Raw genomic sequence first — 25,682 nt, forward strand, 5'->3', positions numbered from 1 at the left:
GCTGAGACGCCACACAACGATGACTTATGGGGCGGTCGGGCACAATGCGTCGTCAAATCCAGTGTGCTCTGGCGTATTTGATTACGTTGTATTTTCGATGATTCACATAGAATATGCGCGAGCGCCCCGCAAGCCCCCTTTAGTGGACTTTATGCCTAAGACGATCGTGACTACGCGACGCAAAGATTGTGCAAACGACGCGTGCAGAACAAAACATAATTTGTCATAAAAAGTCAACATGCGTCCATTTAATGTTATGTTTATTGTTCTATTACTAATAATAATAATATATTCATTGACATCTTTTTCAAGTAAATGGGTAACGTTTTTTAGTTATCTTTACACGATATAATAATATATTCCTCCGACACTGTCACAAAACAAATTGACGTGTTCACAGCTCGACTTTCGCTGTCCGATTGCCAGCCAGTCAGAAATTTCGTCGCACCTATAGTTGAAAATTATTTGCCGTTTCACTGAAGTACCGTTTTGGGCACTAAACAAATTATTATAAAAAAATATTAAAAGTAACACAACATATGAAACAATCAGCACTTACAATAACATTAATATCAACACATAATTATATAATTAGTCAACATTTACAATAAAAAATATAAAATAAAATAAACAAATTATCACTTGAAGTACGATCGAATACAAATAAAACCGAAATAGGTATAGGTAATAGTCAACATTAAATAACAACTAAAATAAAAAATAATGTACAATATATAAAGTTATGTTACAACAATATAACAATCCCAAACATTAAATAGCATATAATATCGTAAAAGACACAAAATATAATTATTGATAATTTAACAAATACTGTTTAAAAATATATTCAGTTGAAAATGTTCCTCTGAGGCGGACGAAGCCGGTCCAAATTTATTTATTAAAGCGGAATAAGTACAAATAAAAAAATGCGTTTTGTTAAATCAAACAACGAAAAATATCACATTTAATATTAAAATTGTCGTATCCCTAGTTATATTATGTTGTATATATTTTTAATAACACAGGTTTTCAATACGCCAATACGCGAGAACTGCGATTTATATCGGCGTTTTCCTGTTGAAAAATCAAAATTGCAATCCCGGGATCAGCATTTTGGCCCGGGATTGGATTCCCTACTTCTGAGCATATACTTTTGATTTTTCAAATTCAAGAATATTTTTTACTCGAGAATTCAAGATTGGTTTATTGATTTATCGAGAATCTCGAGAATTCTCGAGTAATGTAATTATTTCTTTTTTAACTCAATCTGACAATACTCATAACATTGTTTAACTTGTCTTTCCAAATAAATGTTTACCAGCAAATTTCATCGATCCCGTTCCAGTTGAAAGTCAAAAGCTTTTCTTTTTGCTTTTCTTGCCCAATATTTTTTTAACCGGCGAATAAGAAATTCCGTTCCAGTTCTAAGTCTATTGGTTTTTCACATTTCAGAACGTGTGGCAACAGTTACAGTTTCTATATATTTTTTTTGTCAAAAAAATAAAATAAAAACAACAAAATAGTGCTTGAGTAACACCAGTAGATTTTGTATTATTTTGCCTGTATTGTATTTTTTAGACACTGGGCAATCATGACTTTGACGACGCAATCGCAGGAGTCGTTCCTTACATAAAGAGCCTGAACGCACCAGTGATAGTCAGCAATATTAACGACACCCTAGAACCGACTATCCAAGGCCTCTACCAGCCTACGTTGGTCATCGAAAGGAACAATAGAAAGATTGGAATAATTGGGATCATTTTGAGTACCACTAATGTAAGTGAATGTTTTACCATGCCTTATCATTGGGAGACTGCTATGGCTAGGTCATGTGCACCGTATGAATGACAATAAACCGGCAAAGAGAGTGATGCCAGCAATCCTATAGGGCGTAGAGGAAGAGGCAGGCTAAAGATTCGCTTGTTGGATGGAGCTGCTAGTGACTGCCGTATTCTGGGGGTGCCGAATTGGAAAGCGGCCACACTGGATAGGGAAAGGTGGAGGGAGCTGTTGGAGGAGGCCAATGCCCACACCGGGTTGTCGCGCCCTTGATGATAATGATAATTAATTTTGACATTTCACGCATCTTACATGTTATTTCCGTATTAAAGCAGATACTTGAATATAAAATTTAACAATCCTCAGATAATCTTCTTTTATCTGTGAGATGTGAGATGTTTCATAATAATGTAGGTTTCCATTACTAATGAATAGTTGCGTAATATATATGAATTCTAAAGACCCTTATAGATGAAACGCAAACGAAATAAATTAGGTAGAAAGCATTTAATATTGCCAAGGCGAGCTGGCTAATAAGCTAAAAGAGAGAATTAAAGCTGGACTAACCTCATAATCAACTAAGAATTAATATTAAATGATTGAAAACCATAAACTCGCAGGATTAGCGATAATGATGCAGTGAAGGAGAGAAATTAAGCAGATCCATACCCATTGTTTGTTTTTTTGTTTCAGGAAATCGCTAGAACTGAAAAATTGATTTTCACTGACGAGATAGAAGCTGTGAAAAGAGAATCCTTAAAACTGACAGATGAAGGCGTCGACATTATTATCGTACTATCTCACTGCGGACTTGATACAGACAGGTAACTGATTATTTCAGAGAGGGGTTTATTAATTGTCTTGAATTAAAGTTTTACCTTTTATAATTAGGCTTCAAAATTAATACATCAATAATACGAAAATCACTGTAATGCTCGTTACCCCATCAAGGCTCTCAGAGATTACGATTGAAGGAGTACATTTCTCTAGGACAACAAGGAAATGTTAACAGATCAAAGCTAGTCTATGTGTAAGTGACAGGGCTCGAAATAGACCGGAGCGCCGTTCCTGTTCGTGAAATTCTAAAAGATACCGTTCCGGCTCGTGGTTTCTTTGAAAATTGCGTTCTGTTTGTGACAAAATGTGTATATTATTTATTAATGATTAGTCCTACAAGGTCTATAATATAATATAGGCTGTTCGGACTTCAGATGTATTTACAAAAAGGACTAAAGAAGCTACAGGTCCAGGATCTTGAATTGGTAAGTCTCCGGAACCTGAAAAATAATTTGAAATCACAAAAGAACCTTGCAGCGAAGGAATACACAAATGTACGAGCTTCTAGAATTTTTAAGATAAGAGCCCAATTCTAAGAAAAATTACGAAAAATAAGTGATTTTGCAAAAATGAGTAGGTACCCATTTAAAAAAAAAACTACATTTTAATGTTGTATGGGGGGGTAATATGTATTAGCGCAGAGCCCCTTCAAGTACAAATGAGACCCTGATTATTAGGCATATCGCCCTATGATATCCGAAAAATATTTAACATAATTTGATATTTTTGAATATTTATTCAGCGCTCCGGTTCGTAAGATTTTCTATTTCGAGCACTGGTAAGTAATCTCACATTTTCACTAAAGCTTAGTGTCTAACTGCTATGTACCTACTCCTCGTAATCACATATGCATGTGACACATTGTGACACATTCAAAACTGAGGTCCAATACTTGGTAGTGTGACTGGACATAACATGGAAGAACTAAAAACATAATTGGAATAAGGAACAAAAAATGGTTTCCGGTTTAATAGTTAGGATGTGTTAGAAAGATAGTTGGAAAAGAAAAGACAATCGTTGGATAAATCTAGTCACCTAGTGCTACGACTGCTATATATAGTAGCAGTGGGTTACATGGAAATTGTACGTATTACATTTCATCGTAGCACAGTTCGCCGTGAGGTTGCTTATCGGAAAGAGATGACCGTATACTATACGGTCATCGATTTCGGAAGCTTTTATTACGAAGTGTTTTAGGTACAAGTCAGTTTACAGGAAGCCAGGCGGGAACCGCGCCAATTTTCATAGCCAATTTCGGCAAAATTCATGAATTCAAGAATGAAAACTTAACCTAACCTAACAAATAATCCGGTATATCGGCTATTTTCAAAATTTGTTTTCCGCTGACTTAGACCGGTTAACCGACAAAAAACGTGTTTTATTTAGAAATAAATTTTATCTCAGTACTATACGACCCAAAGAGGTTGGATGGTCCGATTCAACATTTCACGGCGGACACGATAGTTGTCGTAGTGCTTCGGATGATAATATTCGAATATCAAAAGTTGTATGATAGCATTCCTTTTTTACCACCCACTTAATTAAAATGTGCCGCCCCTTAGGAACGTATGGCCTGCCCACGCGCAGGGGATGTTATTGCTTCTGTTATAAAATAATCAATATTGTCATGTGCTTCCAGGATGATAGCGATGGAAGTTGGAAAATATGTAGATATTATAGTCGGTGGGCACAGCCACAGTTTGCTGTATACAGGATCGCCACCGAATGGTCAAAAACCGGTTGAAGAATATCCGCTGATCGTGAAACCAGACCCTAATTCAACGGTAATATTCAGGCAATATTTACTTTACTAATTAATAGGTTTTGCATTATGTCATAGCCAGGGTTTAATTGTATTTTAAAAACTACCCAACTAATTCAATGAAAACAAATGCCTGACAAACTTTAGTGTGCACTATTTATTTCGGGTCTTAACAGCCTACTTCCAACCTTCTCTACTGCCTGGAGGTTACCCAAAACCACAAGGTTATCCGGTCCGCGCCGAATAATATGTCGGCATGACATATTGTTGAGAACCATTCCTTTATCTGGAGTCTCTGGATGAATGACTGATTCGTCCTGTGCCCTGTCCAAAAATACGAAGCATGTGGCGTCAACACCACATTATTTTCGAAAGTATCAATTGCCTTCCGCTCCATTATCCTGATGGTCCATGACTCGGCACCGTACAAAAATACGGAGAGCAAATTCCTCGATCTTTTCATATAATGGTAAGACGTGTCATCGTATTTTTATCGCAATCTGAGTGCGCCTTCTTCTTGCGGCTTCACATCCGCCTTTTCCACTCACGGAGTACCTTTCAATTAACAGAAAGTTAAATAATATCTTATATTTTCAAGTACATAATTTGCATAAATTAATATCAACATTTTTATGCCGATAACTTTAGTGCTACCTATCTCCTAATCGAATAAAATTATTACTTTACTATAAACATTACTAAACAACGGAAATTCGTCAATGTTTTCTAGTTTAATAGGTAGTTTTTAATAACATTAGGCTTATATAACACTACTTATTCAAGTACGTGTATTTCTCCATGCATTAATATTTGGTACATTTTTTTTTTCGAAAATATTTTTTTTATATTGCAACCATGACTTCCCGAGAAAATTACCGTTGCCATTCCCATCATAATAATTAGTTGAATTCGGCGCTTTATTGCTGTAAATGATTTGTTACTGAAAAAAGGAAATCGTTTTGATATCACAAACTGTGGAGATTTATGGTTAAAATTGACCAAATTTGTACCTCACATAAAAACCCTTTGCAGCTCACATCAAGCACAAGGATCGTACTAATTCTCTTCCGAGTTGTACATTATATACATATTTACTTACTAAAGTTAAATTAAATAATTACAAGATAAAAAGAACTTTTTATACACCACGTTTTTACATTTTCTGTTGAATCATATAAACTTGACAATTCTATGTATTAATAAAAACTGTTTATTGTACTTGATAGAAATTCTGAATAAATGTTATAGAATATTGAAATGTCATTTTGACATTTCATATTGATTTACATAGTAACGCACGTATATATTAATAATTTACATAGTTGCTTGGACCCCCTTAGCAACCGACAATAATAACTTTCCATACAAAACAGAATTAACTGAAAATGAATTCAATTCTGCTTAAAGATGGTCAAAAGTATTAAAAGAATACATTATCGTCGTGTTCTGATATATTCTAAAAGTTTATATCTGTTACTGTCTAGCTAGTCGGGAAGTTATTTAAAAATCTTTGACAAACGAGAAAAAAATTGGTACAGTTCGGTTATGAGGAATACAGCGGAAAACACATTTTGAAAATACCCGATATACTGGATTATTTGTTAGTCTGGGTTAGTTTAGGTTAGGTTAGGTTGGGTTAGGTTAGGTTAGGTTTGGTTTGGTTAACCTAACAAATAATTCAGTATATCGGCTATTTTCATAATGTGTTTTCCGCTGTATTCCTCATAACCGAACTGTACCAAAAATTTGTACTGCACAAGAAAAAATCTGTACCGAACAAACAAGAATACGAGCTAATAAAGACGTGGTAATAAAATAGTATTGCCTATGCGCATTTTTTATTTGAAGCAATTCGTTTTTTTTTCAGAATTTGTTAGTTAGTACTAGGACCTAGAGCAGGGGAGGGCAAACTTTTTGGATGGAGGGCCAAATTCAAGAATTCAAAATGAGCGGCGGGCCGCAAGTAAAATACCATTTTTAGATATACACTATTTATTATCACGAAAAATAAACATTAAAAAAAAATGAATGAGAAGAATGAAACTGTTGTACATTTTTTTAAATTCAGGTGTTAATGTTGTAGTTGATATTCTCAAAACTGCTTGTAAATGGGGATCGGAGATATTTGATCGTAAAGAATTTTTATTGAGGTTCATGATCGAAAATGTTTGTTTACATATATAGGTTGATCCAAAAATAATGAAAATTTTTCGTGCATAATCTTTAAGTCGGTCGAATTTGTCTGAATTAAGGGCATTGTAAAATTTGGAGATTTCTTCACGACGATGCAATTCTCTTAAATCAGTGTCACACTGCAGATCAATAATCTCAAGTTGTAGCTCTGTCGGTACACTATCAATATCTATTGAAAATGGATCGCGTACTATTGCTAAACTAGTCTCAATTTTTCAGAAGTCACCAAATTTTTGTGAAAAGTCGTCATTCAGAGCTTTAATAATTTTACCATATTCTTCAAATTTATATTCTGATATATTCAGCAACTTCAAAGTTGCAAAGTGGTCCACGTTGTTAGTCGATATTTGTTGAAGGAATAACTTGAGTTTTAATTGAAATCCATTCAAACTTTTTACCATATTATGGGCATATATTTTTTTGCCTTGCAACGCGGAGTTAAAAGTATTTAAATGTGTCACGATGTTCAACGTAGAAAATAGTGGTTACATAGTGTGAGACGAGACGCAAGGAAGACGTACTGAGATAATACATTTACGAAACAACAAATTCTTCAAATTTTAATATATTATCAATATTTTTATAAAAAATATATAAAGAAGTTATTCGTAATCAGAAGTACAATTAATAATGATGGCGGGCCGCAAAAAAATACCCGGCGGGCCACATGCAGCCCGCGGGCCGCAGTTTGCCCCCCCCTGACCTAGAGTCTAGACTAAACTATCACCTAATTTATGAGGTTAAAAGACGTTCAACGGTACTTTGCTGAAGAGGGCAGTATTGGAGACAATGAAATTAACCACAACAAAGTGTAAACATCCATTAGGTACGAGTACCTACCTATTAATTTCATTTTTAATTACTTGCAGGTACTGATTGTGCAAGCCTCTGCATATACAAAATATCTGGGAAATTTAACGGTGAATTTTGACTCCAAAGGAAAAATCGTCACCTGGGAAGGTGTGCCGATATATTTAGATAATTCAGTTCAACAAGGTAAGAAACTAAAATATTTTTTTATTCAGCGAATAATTCACAATATTAAAGAATGTAACATTCCTTATTGAACATACATAATTCGGAAATATACATATTTGAAAAATCACACCCATGATGGCCGCGTTAAGCGCCGGTCTATAGTGCAGAGGGTCCCAGGTTCGAATCCTGGGTCTGGAAAGTACACATATTGTTTTTTTTTAATTTGTGTATGTGTATGAAATTTGTGTATGGACCTAATAGGTTGAGCAAGTGGCTGACATCCATTTCCCGTAAAAATAAAATCTGTTAATAGAAACCTCCACTCTGTGGAGGCCCATATCGTCACCGTTCAGGCAAAAGTCACCAACCCTGAAAATGGCAGTTTTGAGTTGAGTATGTCACCCGAAGCGTAAAATTATGTTCTTTAAGATGCAAAACTCACCTCGGTACATTAGTTAGTAAAATTTTGCTTAAATCCGAATTATTTGTTTTTCACTAAATGACTTTCGATAAAATCTTAACAAGCAAAAGTCATTATAGGTGAATAGACATTATTGACTCTATAAAAAAATATCCTTCGTTATAAATATACAAGCAAAAGTCACTATACTATGGATGGTGAGTTTTACTGATGCTTCTTTTGGCTAACATTGTTCAGATTATTAACAAGCAAAAGTCACCAAACCATAATTTGAGCTACCTTGTCTCCTTTAAAACCTTCCAGATGTTTTAATTAGCATCAAAAAGTAAAAGTACCTTAAAGAAGTTATTAAGAAGACATGAGAAAATAATTTAATATAGATAAAACCTTAAAAACATTAAAATCTGATTTTTCCTGCATTTTCAAACTTTCAAATTGCGATATCTCAAAACTATGTTTTTAGGGTTGGTGACTTTTGCCTGAACGGTGACGATATGATCCTATTAGGATCGGACATGGTAGAAAGAAGAAGAAGAAAAATTGGTGCCGTCCGGACTCGAACCCGCATCCATCGCATTTTGGCCAATGCGCTTAACCAATTTAACCACGTGAAACTTACCTAATTACAACGAAATTCGACGAATACTTTTACGTTGGAGGAAATAACGTGAGAACATAAACACTAAAATTTGAAGAGGTAATACTGCACTAGGCGTCCGTATTATTTTTTGTGCCTTTCGCCAACATTAACAAAATTTAAGAAATGCTTCAGTTATATTATGACTATTGTTTTGATATTAGTTGATTTCGTCATAATCATGTAGCGTACAGGTGACTAAATTGGTAAAACAGATTCGCCGGTATTAGGTGGATGCGGGTTCGAGTGTTTCCGAATTATTTATGTTAAATAAAGGTAGGATACTTCTTAACGTAACAAGGCCTGAACAAAAACGAACCATAAGTGCAAGTGAGAAAGCATTCGGCCCGCATATATCTCCGCAATATGCGTTAGAGTTATTATATTATTATTATATTATATTAGATAGAATTTCTACGGCTGAATTTAATATTATTTGTACGCGTCACCGGTAAATATTGATTTGTACGACATTCATTTAAAAGCTGCGAGCACGTGTTGTTGAAGTTTATTGTTTTTGTGTTAAGTAAATATAAAGTTAGTGGTAATTAGTTTTAGTTAATTTAGTAGAAAATATGGATAACTAGTTTGTGTTTAAATTTGGTATCCATACTGAGAAGCAACATGCTGGTATAACGTTTCATAGTTAAGTTAATAATAATAAAATTGAGATTCTACTGTGCATTATACGCAAGAAACACTGCTTCATTTTGGTGAACAATACCCACTCTCTTTATATTATTACTCTGAGTACAATATTATAGATTTCTTGCACTACCCTCTTCTCCTTGGGATGTTCTTGTGAGGTCTTCTCTTTAGCTATTGGTGTCTAGTACTTAAATCATCCCGACTCGCTACACAGCTATTATATTTCTCTGATCGAATTTTCAGATGCCGGAATGTTGAAGTTGATGCAACCTTTCAAGGAAGAGATAGACGCCAAAGGAAAGCGACAAATCGGCATCTCGAAGGTGTCGCTACGTAAGTCTAATTGCAGACAAGAAGAATGTGATATTGGAAACTTTGTCGCTGACAGTTTTGTTGACTTTGTAAGTATTCTTGCAAAACGTTATGCCGTAACACCACATAACAGATTAAAAATAGAATTAAGAAAGGCTTTACCCCAATACACTACATTTTGAAGCAAGGTTCTTAATGTGTGAGTGTCCTACAAAAATTAAACACACATTATTTACGTGCAATAGTATGTGTTGCAACCTTCAAATACATCAATACTGAATTAGCATCAGTGCATAAACCGAGAGCATTTGTCAGAACGAAGGACAAGCTTAGAATGACGTATTCTTGACACGTGTTTAAGTTTATCCCGTAGTCTTCCACACTCGAGAGCGGATGCCTGTTACCCCACACCCGTTAAGAGCATACATTAGTGAAACGGTAAATAATTTTCAACAGCAGGTGGAACGAAATTTCGCAGTCGTCGCCAATCGTAGACTGACAGTCGATGTGTGAGCACGTCAATTTGTTTTGTGATGGCGTCGGAGGAATATATTCTTAAATCGTGTAAAAATGACTAAAAAACGTTCCGCATGTACTTTAAAAAGAAAACATGTCAATGAATATACTATTATTATTACGAATATAATAATAAACATAACATTAAAAGGACGCGTGTTGAATTTTTATGACAAATTATATTTCGTTCGGGTCGCGTCATTTGCACAATCCGCGCATCACCTAGTCACTTTTTAGACCATGCCTCAGCTGAAGTATAGCCTTAATGTGTGAGTTTACTACGAAATTTAAACACACATTATTGACGTGCAAAAGTATGTGTTGTAACTTTGAAATAAATGAGCGTCAGTGCATAAACCGAGAGCATTTGTCTGAACGAAGGACAAGCTTATAATGACGTATTCTTGACACGTGTTTAAGTTTATCCCGTATTCTTCCACACTCGATATCGGTTGCCTGTTATTCCACATCCGTTAGGTTGTAATTTCAGTTCCCATTAATCTTGTGTCCAACGCTTAAGCCGCGCGGCCACCGTGGGTGTAAAGCGTTGGACTATAACGCCGTGGGTCCCAGGTTCGAATCCTGGGTCTGGCAAGTAGACATATTGTTTTTCAATTTGTGTCTGTCAGGGTATGGACCTAATAGGTTGAGCAAGTGGCTGACATCCATTTCTCGTAAAAATCCAAAATCTTTTAATACAAAACTCTACTCTGTGGAAGCCCATATGATCCTATTAGGATCGGACATGGTCGAAAAAAAAGAAAAAAAATAATCTGGTGTTCCCTGATATGCCAGTTTGGTTCTGCGAGCAATCTCGTCGCACATACCACCTTCAACTGACATTAATTTTGTTGGCCACTTAGGCGCAGTTATTGACCCCTCGACCTAAGTGGAATGACATTGCCTGGGTGCCATTGATGAAGATCGCTTTTGGTTCAACAAAGCAGTTTATCATTACTTTTGTCTTCGATACATTTATCTTTAAACCTGCTTTGCAGCTTTCATTTGCGAGCTCCTGCATCCTGTTCAGTAGAATATGGAAAAATTCACCCATTGGAAACAGGGTGAATTTTTGAGGATCACTTAAAAAGGCACGCTGATTACTAAATTGATATAACTCATTTATTATCCATTTAATTCAAATAAATCCTTTAAATTTTGTAAGGATTGAATTCTTCTATTTATTATTTATATTTAAAATTAATTTTGTTTATCAGTGGAATCAAGAAAACATGTAAAATATAATAATTATACAATATGACAATGGTAAAAAGTCTATGTTAGAATATGAAAGGCCATTATATGTTTTTTACTAACTCAAACCAACCAATAACAATACCAACCATATTGATCATTAATTTTATAAATCAAATAATTCTTAAAAAAATGTATCGGACTCTATATAACTAACATCATAAAATGATAGCTACATATATTATTAAGTAATTTCAACTTTTAAAAAAATCAAAATTTTTTGAATATGTAGGATTTTCACCATGTCCTGCATCCTATAATAGCGACGCCAAATTGGCACCGATTGTCTCCAATGGGTTAAAAATGAATTATCAAAAATTAATGTAAACAGGTTAATGAATAATGCCTAAGTTTTTTTTGTTGAATTGTTTTTTTTTCTTATTTAGTTTACAGGCTTGGGAGAGAAGGGCCATTGGACATACGCGGCTGTGGCAATTTTAAACCAAGGAGCCATGAGAACCGGTTTACAAATAGGACGTAAGTGAATTATCGTGTTTTATTATGTGGACATACCCACTTTTACTTTTATTAACAGTTTTGCATAACATTGAAATAATTACCTACCTACATAAGAATGTTATTTTATCGTATTGAAAATGCGATTTCGCTTTTTTTCTATAAATCAATGTCAGTGTCGATCTAGTGCATGGAACGAATGGGTTGAACGAATGGCTAACAATTGTCTGTTAAAATCAAGGGGTGAAGATAGGCTGTGGAGATAGGACATAAATAATGCACACTAAACTTTGTCTGTCATACTTATTTGTTTTCATTGAACTAAGAATACAATTTGCAGATGGTTTTTAGAATTCAATTAAACCCTGCCTAAACTAAACCATAATAGTTTAAGTATGCTGTGAGCGATCCGATAAAAATAGTGCACACCTTTTCAGTCATACATATTTGTTTTCGTTGCATTAACTATACATATTACAGATGGTGTAGGTTAGTTTTTTTAAAATTCATTAAGCCCTGCCTAAACCAAATCATAATATATAAAACTATTCTTCTATCTATAAAATATCTAAGCTTATGTATGGTTTCATAGAATAATTTTAGATGTTTTATAGATAAACGAATATTTTTGACTATTATCTATTACGGCTTGGATTAGGCAGGTTTAATTGAATTTTAAAAACTTACAAACACTATCTAAATCAGTGGTTTCCAAACTTTATGTTACTACGCCTCCCTTGTAAAAAAAAACTAATCTTGGCGCCTCCCCCCCCCCTTTTATTTCATTAACACCTTTTTAAATAGTCAACAATGTACTAATACTAAAATGAAAAAAAAAACAAGGAAGTACTTATAATATATTAATTCATTTTTAAATTAATTTGTTTTTCATGCGATGAATGTGCTTGTTTATTAGCACGATCAATTTCAATAGTAGTCAATCCAAATTTATCATCGTTCATTGACAAATGGATTTTATCATGGGCTCCACATCCTGAAGCGGGCCCCGAGATCAGGATCTTTCAACCTCATATTTAAAATATTTAATAGACCTGAAACAGGACAGCGCCGCAGGCAACTTTTTTTCTATTAATAAAATAATGTTAAAAGTGCATTATCAAACTAACCAAGAACTCAGTAAATAGATTTTTGTTTGCTTCAATATATTATATCTGGCGTAGAAATAATTTAAATGTGGATACATGGCGAACTTATTTTTTTGTAATTTTGATTTCCATCCATTCTCCAAATCTTTATGAATGCCTTCACGTTGTCTTTTTAAATCAGTGAATGCATTAGTGGTTCTTGCATTGATTTATTTTCATTGTTCATTATTTTTTAAATTTCAACCAAATACAATAAAATTATCGTTCCTAAACTAACTTGCGTCAAATTTCAACATTATGATTTGACCCTTTTATTCAGACTTCATTTTTTCTCGAGATAGCCAGCGCGCTTCAGAATAGTGTAGAAGTGAGGTATTGTAAAATGTATCTCCATATTTTCAGACAGGTTTGCAAACAATCCTTTTATAGGACTGTTTTTTTGTATAGTTTATAACTAGCGGCCGTTTTATAAACTATGCATTTGCAAACTGCAAACCTGTGGCTACATTAATTTTTTCTTCAATTTTAAATAAATTCAACATCTACATATTCAAATAAATATTTGTCACGTCGCTTTCACTGTATGAAAATATGGATTCTGGTTTTAAGTGAATTGTGTTAAACTTTTCGCGCCCCCCTTAGCAACACTCCGCGCCTCACAGTTTGGAAATCGCTGATCTAAATATTGTAGCCTCTTAAAAATTTTAAAATTTAGTGTGCACTATTTATGTCGGATCATAACAACCTACCTCCACCCTTTACCACAGGTGCATACTAAACTTTGTCTGTCATACTTTTATTTGTTGTCACTATATAGTCATGTCATTATAGTATATTATTAATACAAATTACAAATGGTGTTGGTTAGTTTATAAAATTCAAGTAACCACCTGCTTAAACCAAAACATAATAGTTGGACGAATATTGTTATGTACTATGGTTTGGTTTACAGTTTACACCATCTGCTATTTGTAATTAATTCAATGAAAACAAGTACTTAAGCATGACTGATAAAGTATAAATTATATTGGTAGGATCTCCAGAGCCTACCTTCACTATAATGGCTTCGTTTAGGCAGGAGTTACTTGATTTTTAAAACCTAACCAACAACATCTGCATTTTTCTACTCTTATTTCAATGAAAACAAGTACGTACGACTGAATTTATGTCGGATATCTACAGCCCACCTCCACCCTTCGCCACTATCTTCTACACCAGCGTTTCCTAATTGAATTTAGTCACGAAATCCTTTTGTATGTTATACGACATTATATTCTATACATACGTCTTGATAGGTAGTAGATTCCGCGGACGTGATTTTTTTGCACCGGCAGCGCTAATATCCCATTCTGACTTATTAATGAATGAAACGGAAATACATCTAATTAAACATAATTTAACAATACATGTGTGATTTATACGAAATAAAATTAATAAGTCATTCGAGTCTTGAGTCTCGTTGACAATGCTATTACAACCGAAATAAAACACCAGCTGTAGTATTTTATATAATTTAATATAAGTGCTATTTATATTATCATTTGGAAAATAGAATTTTACCGAACAAATGCTGACTTAACGGCCCACATGAGGCCTACATGTTCAAACACGCGCTATACCATGATCTTACTCCCTACTTCATTTATCGTTTGTTAATTTATAGCTACGGCCGTATGTTGTAGCTTAGCCACTGGGAAATGCCAATAAAAATGGCGTATTTCAAAAAAATACTACCTTATTCTTGGGTCAATAATTATTATAAAGCAAACATTATTCGTAGAATGTCTATTACATTTGAATGGTCAAAGACATAGCTTATAATCAGTGTCTTTAAAAGTATCTTTAAATGTGTAAATCTTACCCATTTTTTTAATAATAAAATGCCTAATTCTTGTCAAATTTGGGATCACAGAGATTATCAATATATTTTTTTATTGTAAATATTTCACTATAATAATGTCGACATAAATTTTACTAATGGTTTTATAAATGCTTTTAAAAATTAATAAATATAAAAAATCCACATAACACCACTTCACATGGACGTATTGAAATATGACTATATTCTAAAACATTAGAGCGAGAGGTTTAAAAGAATACTATTTTATGTAATAAAAATACTTTATGCAGTCAACAATTCTTCAAAATTATGTAAATAGATTATCTACAACGTTTAAGGAATGTCCAGGATCATGCTTTGAAAATAGCATAAAAGCTCCATTTTGACGTACGCTGAGCATGTCCCCCCTTAATTAAGTAATAAATTTTTTTAAGTACCATTTTTTATCTTATTATTAATCAATGCGTTGGGCCTCTGCGTCTTTAAACGCGCCTCTGGTTGTTCTGTACGACGTTGGGGAACAAATATATCATTTAATATTTTACATATAATAATTATATAATATTGGCATCTGTAAATGTGAGTTTGGGTTTATCACTCATTTTGATTTCAATAGCAATGAGCATCTTCAATAACTGAAATTTCCTTCAGAGTTTTTGATAGTAAAAACTCAGACTCGGAACTCTCCATCATGACGTATAATATATAAGCATATTGCATAATGTTTGTTACCTACATACTTATTTTTTGGTTGTTTGACTATGTTTTAGCCATAACCTACGAGGATCTGGTACTCATTCAACCGTTCAGCAATTATCTCTGCACCTTTGACATCTTGGGAAAACATCTAACGAAGGCTCTGGAGTTCTCTGTCTCCAAGTCGTGGAGCCCGGACGTGTTTCTTGGAGTCAATATGCTGCAGGTATCGGGTAAGAATTGTATTTTATATATTTCTTTTCAACTCAGCGGACTGCATTATCCATTACCTACATAACTATGGTATATATAAATTACCATTGTTATCCATTATACAAAGTGGGGCACCAGGCGCGCATACAAGGAGGGGGGAGGTTTCGGGTCCAGACTCCGCTCGGGAACTGAGAAAGTACTAATTATTTAGGTGAATCATGGCCGAGAATCATGACCCGGTTGATTTGGCTGTCGAATAACCTTCTCAAAAGGGTTGGGCACACTCCTATCGGCTTTCTACACCACGCAAGACCCGTTTCACTCATAAAATGGTGCAATCATCAGAGTCATTCAATTTTTGCTTTAATATGTCTAAAATACAAGATAGTGCGGACGGCACAAACGGATAGTAACGATCCTAATAATTATAACCGTAGGGCCACGCGTATTCGATAACTACTTGTGGATTTGACAGGTCCCAATAATTCGTAGATGAGCATCCGTAGTTATAACTACAGACCAGGTTTTCATATATAGGCTCAAAATGTGGAGTGTCTGAGTATGGTATATGTATACGAAAAAATGTCGAACCTGTTAAATTTTTTTAAACCGCCGCTCCCTGCCGCTGCTTTATAAAATCAAAAATAGATTATTATGAATGATTTATCGAAATGGCCTCCCACACCATTTTTGTGAGTTACGAATCCTGCTACAACATAAATCAATATTTCGAGTGCTTAAAGTCAGACAACGTTATCTACAAAAAAGTGTTTTTTTTTTTTTGAGATAACGTTATTTTACATTTACGGCTACATGATTGTCAAACAACGTCATGTCAATCTTTTCTAACTTCTTATTAAATCGTCAGTAAAGTTTAACGCTAACTACATAAGTTACCCTTGTTTTCATATTTTTTTAAAAACTATCCTTATAAATTTTAACATCATCATAAGCAAGATAAATGTACAATACACAATAAATTATAAAATATTAACATAAGGTTTTAAATAAAGATTTCCCTTGTTGAGTTACAAGAATCCAAAATAACGATTTTTGGCTCTCCTATAAAGTTTCACTTTTGTAGATAGTGTTGTTTGACACTAAGCCCTCGATTTCTAGGTACCTATTCGATACCTTAATAATAAATAATGATAAGTACTAGTTTACCAGAGTATACCTAAGTATACCAGAGTAAAGCTAGGCTGGAGTGCTTTTGGCCACCTAAATAACGTCTTCAAAAGTGACCTTCCACTGTGCCTAAAGCGCAAAGTGTTCAACCAGTGTGTGCTTCCCGTAATCACATATGCGTGTGAAACATGGACCCAAAGTAAAAGAGAGATCCAGAAACTTAGAGTAGCATAACCCGATATGGAGAGGTGCATGCTGGGCATAACGCTAAAGGACAAAAAGAGGAATGAGTGGAAAAGGAAGCAGACAAGGGTTTGCGATGTGATAGAGTTCATTAAAAGCCTCAAATGGAGATGGACTGGACACATTGCTAGAAGAAGAGACAATCGTTGGACGAATTTAGTCATCCAGTGGTATCCAAGAGGTACAAAACATCCGAAAAGTAGACCTAGAGGCCGCTGTATCGATGAAATGATAACGTTCTGCGGAAGTACGTGGCAACGCAACCCACAGGATCGAGAGAAGTGGAACCAGCTTGAAGAGGCCTTCATCCAGCAGTAGATAGATTCAGGCTGATGATGATGATGAATCGATACCTTAGAAATGTGGTGTTTGCCCCAAATGCTTCGTATTTCTGGACAGAGTAATCAATCGTCCAGTGACTCCATTTTAAGAAACGGTCCCTGACAATGTATTTGAAACGCAATCTGCAGCAGTTTTGCAGTGTTGGACATCCTATTGTTCGGCGTTCATCCAGATATGTAGCATAAAGAAAAGACGAAGCACCACACGCCATATTTCCACCAGCCCCAGAGGCATGTTATGTTCTCAAAACTCAGTATTTCTCAGGTTTCTTTGCACCGTAGGTATATTTCTTTAACTCAGCGCTCGAAATGGGAAAATTTACGAAGCGGAGCGCTCGACAGTTTTCTGAAGATTTTTACATAGTAAAGTTATCAAAGTTGATGTGTTTTCTTTTCATAAAAATAAGTGTGTTAGATTTTCTATTATATGGCCTATCCAGCTCAGACAGTTAAAATATTTATTCCACGAGACGGAGCGATAATTTTACCGATTTCACGAACAGGAACGGCGCTCCGGTGCGTTCCGGACCATTTTGAGCCCTGCTTTAACTATTATAGAAAAGGGTAGACTGATATCATGGATTGCAATATTAACAATAATTATCTTTCAAACAGGTCTAAATTTGACATTCAATGTGACTAAACCAGTCGGTGAGAGGATCCAATCGGCACTGATAAGATGTTCAGATTGCGAAGTACCAAGTTACTCGCCGATAATACCAGAAAAGCTCTACAAAATTGCTGCTCCTTCGTTCATCGTTGATGGAGGGAGAGGATATACGGTGAGTTTTCTCAATTTATACGGTAACCAGCATGGCACCCACAAAGGGGGGGCTGACAGGGCTCTAGCCTGGGGGCCCGAGCTCAAGAAAGGCCTTGCGTGGCGAGTCGACCAGATAAGTGATATAAACATAATCTCTCTAATAGTAAAAAAAAGTTTAAAATTATGTGGTTGTACGATATAATTTATTATAATAATATATAATAATAATATTTAGTGTTTTTTTTTTATATCGTCTCTGTTCTGGCAGAACACACTAACTGGATAATACTAGTTTTCAGTAATTTGACTTTGAAGTTTTTAAAATGTTTGAAATGGTCTATCATGTGAGTTTATTAAGTAATCGTAAAAAGGATGACTTTAAAATAAATGTTTATTTATTAAGAAGGTTTCCAGACGGTAAAGTTTGAAATAAGGGACATTTTGGTATAACTAACTCAATATGTCATTTTTTCGAATTAGTGTCTTCTGCCAGAACCAAAGCCAAAAATTATATCGTACAACCACATAATTTTAAACTTTTTTTTACTATTAGAGAGATTATGTTTATATCACTTATCTGGTCGACTCGCCACGCAAGGCCTTTCTTGAGCACGGACCCCCAGGCTAGAGCCCTGTCAGCCCCCCCTTTAAATAGATGCGACAAAAACGAATATTTTATTTTTCCACTGGATGTTCTGTTTTGTCCGGTTGCCATGGCCCCCACATCCTGAAGCGGGTCCCAGGCTAGGATTTTTTGCGGCACCCCTACCTATCGCTAAAGATAAAGGCAGTTTGACACTACACAGTAGCGTTTTCCAAATGGTGTATGCGGTAAAATTAATGTGTATATATTACGCTTCAGGATGTGGGGGCCATGGCAACCGGACAAAACAGAACATCCAGTGGAAAAATAAAACATTAGTTTTTGTCGCATCTATTTATTAATTAAATACTAATAAAACTTATGTTTATAAAACAAATATATATACATATTTAATATATTATATACCTAATCACTGCATGTTAGCCATTCAGCGTAAAACCTCAATTTATCTGCTTATAATCATGCACAACTCCACAAAATTATTAAACTCATTATTTCGTTGTAGCTAGTCAGTAGTCACTCAAGCATTTTGAACATGTTAGATTGATGAAGACGAGATATAGGTACCTAGCTTGCTGGCAAAACCAAGTTGAGTCCCGTTTAATTGAGGGTTTCCAGCGATTAGGAATGCAGACATTATATAATTTGATTTTTTACGGCGTATTGTAAACCTGTGTTATTAAAGATTTATACAACATTATAGAGATACGAGATATGTCAATTTCAATATTAAATGTTATATTATTTTTCCTGAAATGTCATAATTCAGTTTATCGATGTTCTGTTTTGTCACCGTTCTGTTTAGTCATGTTCTGTTTATTAATGTTCTGTTATATTATCATGTTCTGTTTATTCATGGAACCAATTTCTACCCTCTGGTCAAAGGTGTCAATCAGAAGCTAACCATGGGGCTTCTGAATCGACGCAAAAGATGTGGAAATAATGTTATTATGTAAAAATCTTAAAATAAAAAGGCTTTGATTCATAAATTGTAATTGCCCCAATTATCATAAATGACTCACTAATCATTTCTTTCGAGTTTTTATACTAATCATAATCGATGGTTTAGTGCACTGCACATATATTGTATGTCCAGTTTAGTGTATGTTTTGAGAAAATCGAAGTTTAAAATTTGAGATTAAAATTCAAATTTATTTATTTTACATTATAATGAACATAACAAATTATAAATTTAAAGGGTACTGGTCGGTTATACGGAATACAGCGGAAAACGCATTTTGAAAATAGCCGATGAACTGGATTATTTATTAGTTTGGGTTAGTTTAGGTTAGGTTAGGTTGGGTTAGGTTAGGTTTGGTTAGGTTAGGTTAACCTAACAAATAATCCAGTTTATCGGCTATTTTCAAAATGCATTTTCCGAAACCGAACAGTACCATTTAAAGCATTCACGACATGACATAAAATGAGTGTTAACAATTTTTAAAATAAAAATACAGAGAAATGTGAGTTAATAATACAATAAGTAATAAAAAAATAAATAAAATAAAATAACAAAAAAATAATAAAAAGTAGATGGAAGCACACAGAGTGAACGTTGATAGACCCTATCTTAAAAACGTATAAAACAACGTCCACCTAAATTCACCCTCACGTAAGTGTAATATATCAATATCCGAAGCGATTCCATTAAACATGGGTTTTGCCCTCCCAATTGGCATTACTAATGGCAGGCTAGTTCTGCACCTTGGGAGAACAAACAACGCATGCATGCAACGTATGCATGAGAAATGGACATATTGTGTATTTGAATGATACAGCTTCTTCTAAAATATTCTATCTGGACGTATAATATTTTTACAGCCTAAAGATATGATGCAGACGAATATTTTGTGTATGTTAACTCTATTTCGACAAAAACTGGATATACAATATCTGTACACTAAACTATCGAGTTATAATTTACCTACAGATTTCTTCCACGTTTAATTTAACCATTTTGTATAGTAAAAAAGTCATGTGTTTTTAATATTCATAATTATTGGTGATGCATGAGGAATGTTTGAAAATCATTAAGGATACACTCGGGTCTAGGACGATTTGGCACCGGACAACTGGACGCCACAGAACTCGAAAATAAATAGACGTTAGATACTTATAGGTACTTTAAAAAAAAATATTCAATATTATTATTTATATTTAAATGATTATATTATGATTTAATAGTTGGTGAGAATGTAAATATGCAGACGTAAACAATGATTTAATCGTGCATATGTTTAAGTTCCAACGAAAAAAGAGTTTTTTATTTTATATAAAGCCTTAGGCATGGTAATTCTCAATCCGCGATAAAGAATACATTATGTTAAGAGTAAAATGAATTCAAACTACTAAGTAGTAGATATAAACTGATTAAAATACCTCGTCTACGTCCTGTATACGTGTCTACGACAGTGCGGCGTTCAATTGTCCGGAGGCAAGTCGTCCCATTCCCATACACTCTGTCCCACTACAACACTGCTTATGGCCGTATTTGCTGCCTTAGTGCTGGCTCACGTAGACAGAAAACAACACAAAGATGTAGCTTAAAATTATGGTTATCGATGGCCTCTCATTCGTAACGCCACGGTATATGCCTGAACGCTGTGACAGATATCGATTGGTGGAAAGTGTATTTAACCGAAATTATTATCACTTTTATTACCTTATTATATACTTATACATATATCTATCCATATGTCTGTAACGGATAAAATATATATTATATATAAATATGTAGGAGAGAGCGAGACAGGGAGAAACTTCACGCAAATAAAGTAATTTTTTTTTTTAATCGGGCCATGAAAGAAAGAAAAAAATTATAGGATACTCTCATAATAGTTTGGCAGATGCTTTCAAAGCAATACCATCATATCGAGCATGTATATACAATATTAAATAACTATAAGAATTGTTGGTAAGGCACAAATAAGCATACCATGGTGTTGGATAGGAAATACGATTTTGAAAATGATATATCTCTGAAAATGTTAATGCTCGATTCAAATTGAACAGAATTACAGTCATAAAGTTCAAATTTGATTTTAATCAAAATAATTCCTGTTGCTGAACTAAACCACTCCAAGACTGTTGACATGTGGCACTGCCATCTGGTATTTTTCTAGCTAACTATAATATACTAATATAAATTTTATACGAAGAGCTATCTAGGTCATGCTGTGACATCTTTAGTAAAAAAGGAGATCGTTAGGTGCCGTTTGAAAAAAATGATAAAAAAACTCAACACACGACATTTTTTTATATTAACTATTAAATTACATTTTTTTAAATATTTAACTCATTCTGTATCAGTCAAAACTAGGTCATTTTTATACACTTGACTACACTTGGGTAGTCAAGCGGTAAAGATTGATTGATTGGTTGTGCTGTCAGTAAATGAGCAAATATATAAAATCATCTTGAATAATTTGTTAACCTTCTTCTTTTTCTAGGTTATAAAAAACAACAAACTAAATACCAAGATGTGGGGTATTGACTTGGACGCGTTGACAAAATATGTCCTAAACAAGAGTCCAATTATCACACAGCTAGATGGAAGAATCAAAGTATTGACGTAACACCGAAAACCGACGTGATTTTCGATGAAAGTGACATTTAACCGAAAAACCGTTTTGCCAACAAGACGATTAGCAGAACTCATCACTAATATTATTTTCCTGACACACATTCTAGCGTTAGTACCCTGGTCAACTGGTTTGTGTTGAATATGTTTTTATCCAAAAAAGAATCTCTGGTTAGGGATTGCAATACCGAATGAATGTATCAATACCGGTATTTCTTATTGAATACCGGTATTAAAACCGGTATTCATCAAAAAATATTCTAGTAAAAAAATAAGTACCTATCATTAAATATAGCTATTAAAATCTTATATTATTTTATAGCAACCTAAATAACCTACTTTAAATATGTATAGATCATAATATTTTAGAAGAGCTGATATTTTTTACAAATGCTAGTAAGTTTAATCGTAGGTACAGGAAAATCTCTCTCAAATTCAACGTTTGTTGGATGTACTATCAACGTTGGATCAAAATTATAGAATAATTCGTCGCCTGAGAACTGTAGTGGGATATCTAAAAAACATAGTATTGAGATATTGCGGTTTAAAGAATTTTATTGTTTTATATTCTTAGTCAAATTATAACTTGTTCATCATCTCATAAAGAAAATATTTAAAGAAAATCTAAAGGCATACGACCATATATTTCGTCAGTAACATATTTTTATCAAATTGTTTGAGTGCTATTAGTAAATGTTATCCCAGTTTAACATTTATCATAGTGGGATTTTTTATTCAATGTTATAGTGGTATATTTCGTATACAAATAAATTTTACTAGTAAGACCAAATATCTCAGTACAGCTCTGAACACTATGAAAAATAATGAATTTTATAAGCAGATAAAAAAGACGTTTTTTTAGATATCCCACTACAGTTCTCAGGCGACGAATTATTGGAAATATTTGCCTTTAATGTTTTCTTTTTCGAAATATGTTAATTTATCGCGACAATTATATAAGTTGATTTGAGGGAATTTGTTTTATTGTTATTTAACTGTTGTTGGTTTCAGTCAATATATTTGCGTTTTGGCAGTATTAATCATATACACTAAATTTAATATACAATAGCAGTAAGTAATGAAAAAATATAATTAAATAAATTTTCAAACGTATATTATGCATTCTCAATACCGAAAATACCGGAATCTTGGATTCTTGAAACCGGTATTATTTCGGTATCGATAAATAATTGAATACCGGTATTGCAATCCCTACCTCTGGTCTACTGATTAAGTTAACTACGAGTTATTTCGGATTTCAGGTTTATTTGAAGAGACTCACATCTACTAGGACATTTCACTATAATTTCAGATTCACCCAATAACTTATTACAAATAGGTATACGTCATGATTCAATGTGTAGATGCTCCAGACCCAAGTATGTGCCCATATAGGTATTAAATTAAAAGAGGGGCAAGGAATCGGCTTTCTCATACAGCTGAATGAAGCAGGCCAACAATAGCCGATAACTTACGAGAAATAGCGACGCGATAAAAAAAAATCAGGACATCACAGAGGATTTACTTTACGTACCCATATAATATAATTTTAACGTTCAAATTCAGCCCGCCCCACCATACTTTTTCGCCATACTAGCCTGCTTCACCATACTTTCATATAACCTGCCACCCCTAGTGTGTGCCTATTCAGTATATTTGTGTATTTTAGTGATAAGTTATAATAAATATCTAAGTAGCAAATCTTTAGTTCTATTATTCTACTTCTTCTTTGTGAGAATGAAGCTGGAAAACGTGGACTCCAATTACATATGTTACTTTGTACAGAGTGTAATATATTTTTATGAATCTAAAATTAGATAATTACTTTTTAAGTTACAGTGTAATTTATTTGATATGATACTCACTCTTAATGTATACATTTTTATTTAATAAACATGACAATCAATAATACTATTATTAATTTAGAACTGGCATTTAAGTGGTAGAAATCTATTATAATGGTTTTGAAGTTATTAAGTTTTCTTCTTCAACGATATTTGAGTGCAGAGTTTAGTGTGCACTATTTCAGCCTACCTCCACCTTTCGTCACTTCTACCTACTGTTACCTCCTCTACTTCAGTCACCTTCCACTAGACAAAGAGTCACTAGATATGCTAGACTGAATATGTTTAACATTTAAATATATTTGAATGTTTTCTGGAAGGTTTCGATTTCTTTAATACTTATCGATATTTCCAAAAATTAAACATGGATATAACTTGAAACTACTTTATTCATATCGAAACGAATATACCATTAATAATTGATAATACACCATTGATATTATATCATTAACGCAATTAATTGCGTGAATATGTTGATAATAAATAAGTCTAAAAACATCGATACTAAGGGCAACTATTTGTAAAGTTGGTATTTTTGTGGTAAATTAGATTATTATATGTTTTTAAATGATATCAAATTTTAGTAAAATGCTTGTAAATTCTACCCAATGTAAAATTTAAAAACATTCATGATTTACCACGGAGTACTTACTACCTTACAAATAGCTGCCCTGAGAATTAATGTTTTTAGACTTATCAACATATTCACGCCATACACGATAATAATAATTATACCGTTTAAAACATTGTGACCATACCGAAACGGAAAATTGGTCATAATATTAATATGGTGTTATGAATTTTATTTTACATTGCAGAGCCAGCCGCCTTGCTAGACCTTGCAAGTCGCTTGGCGTCCTAATTTAATAGGAATAAGATTTTTTTATTAATCAAGAAACACCATTTAATTATACTTATCAAAAATCATATCACATTAAATTGTATTGCATAACCACATATTTAATGCGTCAATTACATTGAGCTACTTTACGAGCTGCTTGTTGGCGAATTTACAATCTGCCTGTAAAGTCGCCCAGTGTCATCATTGAACAAGCTAACAAGCAGATTGTAAACAATCTACCGAGAAAAGTTGAAAGCCGGTCAACTTTACATGCTACACGCCGGCGTGTGGGCCTACTGCGTCTACCCAGTAAAGCGCAGTTGCAACTTCCCGGTAAAAAAACGAACTACATTCTGTCAAAATAGTCGCTGGCTTGTGGGCCTTGTGGCTTCTCAGCGAATAGAAAATTTTGTGTGTCATCATCACAATCGCAGTAGCTGAATCGCCCACTTCTAAATTCGCCAACAAACAGCTTGTAAAAGAGCTCAATGTAATTGACGCATTAAAATGTTACTAAACCTATAGTGAAATAGCGCCCCAGGCAATTTTTTTATTATCGAAGAAAATTTTTGATATGTGTGTTTATCTCACTTAGCTCGTCGGACCCCCTGTAATCTAGGACCTCCAGGCTAGAGTCTTGTCAGATCCCTCTTGGGGAGGCATAATTTCGAAAAAGGTTGAAAGAAAGTG

At 33.9% G+C, this 25,682-nt stretch overlaps 1 protein-coding gene across 2 annotated transcripts in view; it reads left to right on the forward strand.

The window, feature by feature from the left end:
* The window catches only part of LOC147069483 (apyrase-like), a 28,653-nt gene extending 4,442 nt beyond the window's left edge, over positions 1–24,211 (forward strand). The window contains exons 3-11 of one of the 2 annotated variants that reach the window (XR_015071130.1): positions 1,579–1,776; positions 2,473–2,603; positions 4,256–4,400; positions 7,441–7,567; positions 9,499–9,656; positions 11,724–11,814; positions 15,510–15,661; positions 23,184–23,686; positions 23,944–24,211. Coding sequence is in view for 1 of the 2 variants with exons in the window: in XM_085950102.1 (XP_085806228.1) it covers positions 1,579–1,776; positions 2,473–2,603; positions 4,256–4,400; positions 7,441–7,567; positions 9,499–9,656; positions 11,724–11,814; positions 15,510–15,668; positions 17,976–18,142; positions 22,177–22,302 (1,302 nt within the window). In the remaining variant the exon portion in view is untranslated. Of the gene's footprint in view, positions 1–1,578; positions 1,777–2,472; positions 2,604–4,255; positions 4,401–7,440; positions 7,568–9,498; positions 9,657–11,723; positions 11,815–15,509; positions 15,669–17,975; positions 18,143–22,176; positions 22,464–23,183; positions 23,687–23,943 lie in introns of those variants that run through there. The other variant, XM_085950102.1, reaches the window with a different exon arrangement.
* The last annotated feature ends 1,471 nt before the right edge of the window (positions 24,212–25,682 follow it).

This window comes from Rhyacophila brunnea, unplaced genomic scaffold (genome assembly GCF_057557595.1).
Source record: "Rhyacophila brunnea isolate RB1 unplaced genomic scaffold, BYU_Rbru_1.0 scaffold_23, whole genome shotgun sequence".
NCBI classification, from domain to species: Eukaryota; Metazoa; Arthropoda; class Insecta; order Trichoptera; family Rhyacophilidae; genus Rhyacophila; species Rhyacophila brunnea.